The 2500-nt window shown below is 50.7% G+C and overlaps 1 protein-coding gene across 1 annotated transcript in view; it reads right to left on the bottom strand.

Moving 5' to 3' along the window:
* The window catches only part of LOC143278007 (protein PML-like), an 18874-nt gene extending 18851 nt beyond the window's left edge, over positions 1-23 (bottom strand). The window contains exon 1 of the mRNA XM_076583019.1: positions 8-23. Coding sequence (XP_076439134.1) covers positions 8-23 — 16 coding nt within the window. The remainder of the gene's footprint in view (positions 1-7) is intronic.
* Between the last annotated feature and the right edge of the window lie 2477 nt (positions 24-2500).

The raw sequence follows: 2500 nt of genomic DNA, 5'->3' as shown, positions 1-2500 counted from the left end.
GTCTCACAAAGCGTGGTCTTCATCATGAACTGACTCCCCACTCTCCCCCCCTCCCCTAACACACACTGAGGTAAAGGACAAAGAAGAAGAAGAAGGAGGAGAAGGAAGAAGAAGAAGGAGTAGGAGGAGGAAGAGGAGGAGACGGAAGAAGAAGGAGGAGGAGGAGGGTGAAGAAGAAGAAGAAGAAGAAGGAGAAGGAGGAGGAGGGTGAAGAAGAAGAAGAAGAAGGAGGAGGAGGAAGAAGGAGGAGGAGGAGGAAGAGGAGGAGCAGCAGCAGCAGCAGCAGCAGCAGGAGGAGGAAGAGAAGAAGAAGAAGGAGGAGGAGGAGGATGAGCAGGAGGAGGAGGAAGAAGAAGAAGAAGGTCCGTGTCCTCCAGACGACCTATCATCATCAAAAACCCTGTGGACTGCCGACGCCTAGACTGCGAGCAATCGAAACCCTGCCGGGTGTGGCTGTGAATGCGGTGGAGGTGGTGTGGGGGCGTGGGGGCGTGGGGGGCCGGGGGGGGGGGGGGGGGGCAGGGGGCGGATGGGGGTGGAGGGATATCGGAGTGAGCGGCGTGGGAGGAACCCCGCTGAATCAGCACAAATAAAGGCACAGCAGCAACAGCAAGAGTGGGACAGGAATTACGACAGCAAGCTACTACTACTACTGCTGCTGCTGCTGCTACAGCGATAATGGTCACTTTATGTCCATATGTTAATCACACACTGGGGATATTGTGCATGTACATGTACCACTACAACTACTACTACTACTACGACGACGACGACTACTACTACTACTAGCAGCAGCAACAACAACAGCAATAGCCATCGTGGTGGTGGTAGTAGTAGCAGTTGTGGTAGCAGCCGCAGGATCACCATCATCATCATCATCATCATCATCATCACCATCATCATCACCATCATCATCATCATCATCATCATCACCATCATCATCATCATCACCATCATCATCATCATCACCATCATCATCATCAGCAGCAGCAGCAGCAGCAGCAGCAGCAGTAGTAGTAGTAGTAGTAGTAGTAGTAGTAGAACATGTAGCAATTTCCCTGTGTTGGATTAATAAAAGGATACTAAGTGTCTATTATCACTGTAGCAGCAGCAGCAGCAACAGCAGTAGTAGTAGTAGTAGTAGTTTGCTGCTGCTGCTGCTGATGATAATGATGATGATGATGATGAAGATGATGATGATGGAACAACGAAATAAACCAAGCAAACAAACAAACGTTCCTTGTCTATGACTGATTGTGGCGCTGCCCCCATCTGAAGCTGATTCCTACCTACCTACCTAGCTACATCCCTCCCTCACTCCCTCTCTTCCTACTTACCTACTTACCTGCCTGTCTACCTACCTACCTCCGCACCTACCTACCTACCTACCTATCCCTTCCCTCCCCCCTACTCTTTCCTCCCCTCTCTCCCCGCTCCTTCTCTCTCTCTCTCTCTCTCTCTCTCTCTCTCTCTCTCCACCACACCCACCATCATCCCCCTTCCCTCCTCCATCCCCATCCCTTCCCTTGCTTCTCTGTGTCTGTGTCTGTCTGTCTGCCTATCTCTCTCTGTGTCTCCGCCTGTCTGTATGTCTGTTTATATCTATCTCTGTCTCTGTTAGTCTGTCTCGCTCTCTCTCTTCTCTCTGTCTGTCTGTCTGTCTGACTCCGCCTGTCTTTAGGTCTATTTCTATCTTTGTCTCTCTCTCTCTCTCCCCTCTCTGTTTGTCTGTCGGTCTATCTCTTTCTCTCTGCCTGCCTCTATGTCTATTTCTATCTCTGTCTGTCTGTCTGTCTGTCTGTCTGTCTGTCTCTCTCTCTCTCTCTCTCTCTCTCTCTCTCTCTCTCTCCACCACACCCACCATCATCCCCCTTCCCTCCTCCATCCCCATCCCTTCCCTTGCTTCCCCGCCCACCATCCCCCCCCCACCCCTCCACCCACCCCCATCTCCACCCACCCACATACCCACAACTAAAGGTCAGTCTGATTATAAAGCCAGAGGTGAACACGGAACATAGGGAACCTAGGGGACAGGGAATCAGGTGGGGGTGCTGGTGGTGGTGGTGGTGGTGGTGGCTGGGGAGAGGGGGGGTGTGGGGGGCAGGGGGGGGGAGGAAGGGTATAGCGGGAGAGGGGTGGTGCCAATTAGAAACGGGGCTGTGTGCATGCACCCTAAGGGAGTGGTGGGGGAGAGGGGGCGGTGGGGGTTGTGGTGGATGGAGAGAGGTGGCGATGGTGGCCCGTTATAATGAGGTGAAGCAACAAGACAGTTGCTTCCCTTGGGAAAGCGAGGGGGGGGGGGCCGACATTAAATGAACAAATAAATAAATACACAAATAAATAGATAAACACACAAATAAATAAATGAATGAATTTGATAAATAAATGAATAGACAGAAAGAGATAGATAGATAGATAGACAGATGGATACATGAATAGACAGATAGCTAGACAGGTAGATAAATAAATAAATAAATAAGAAGACAAATAAGAAGACAAA

The sequence above is a fragment of the Babylonia areolata genome, chromosome 35 (assembly GCF_041734735.1).
Source record: "Babylonia areolata isolate BAREFJ2019XMU chromosome 35, ASM4173473v1, whole genome shotgun sequence".
Classification (NCBI taxonomy): Eukaryota; Metazoa; Mollusca; class Gastropoda; order Neogastropoda; family Buccinidae; genus Babylonia; species Babylonia areolata.
Note: the sequence above shows the minus strand (reverse complement) of the source record. Positions and strands in the feature narration are given on the sequence as shown.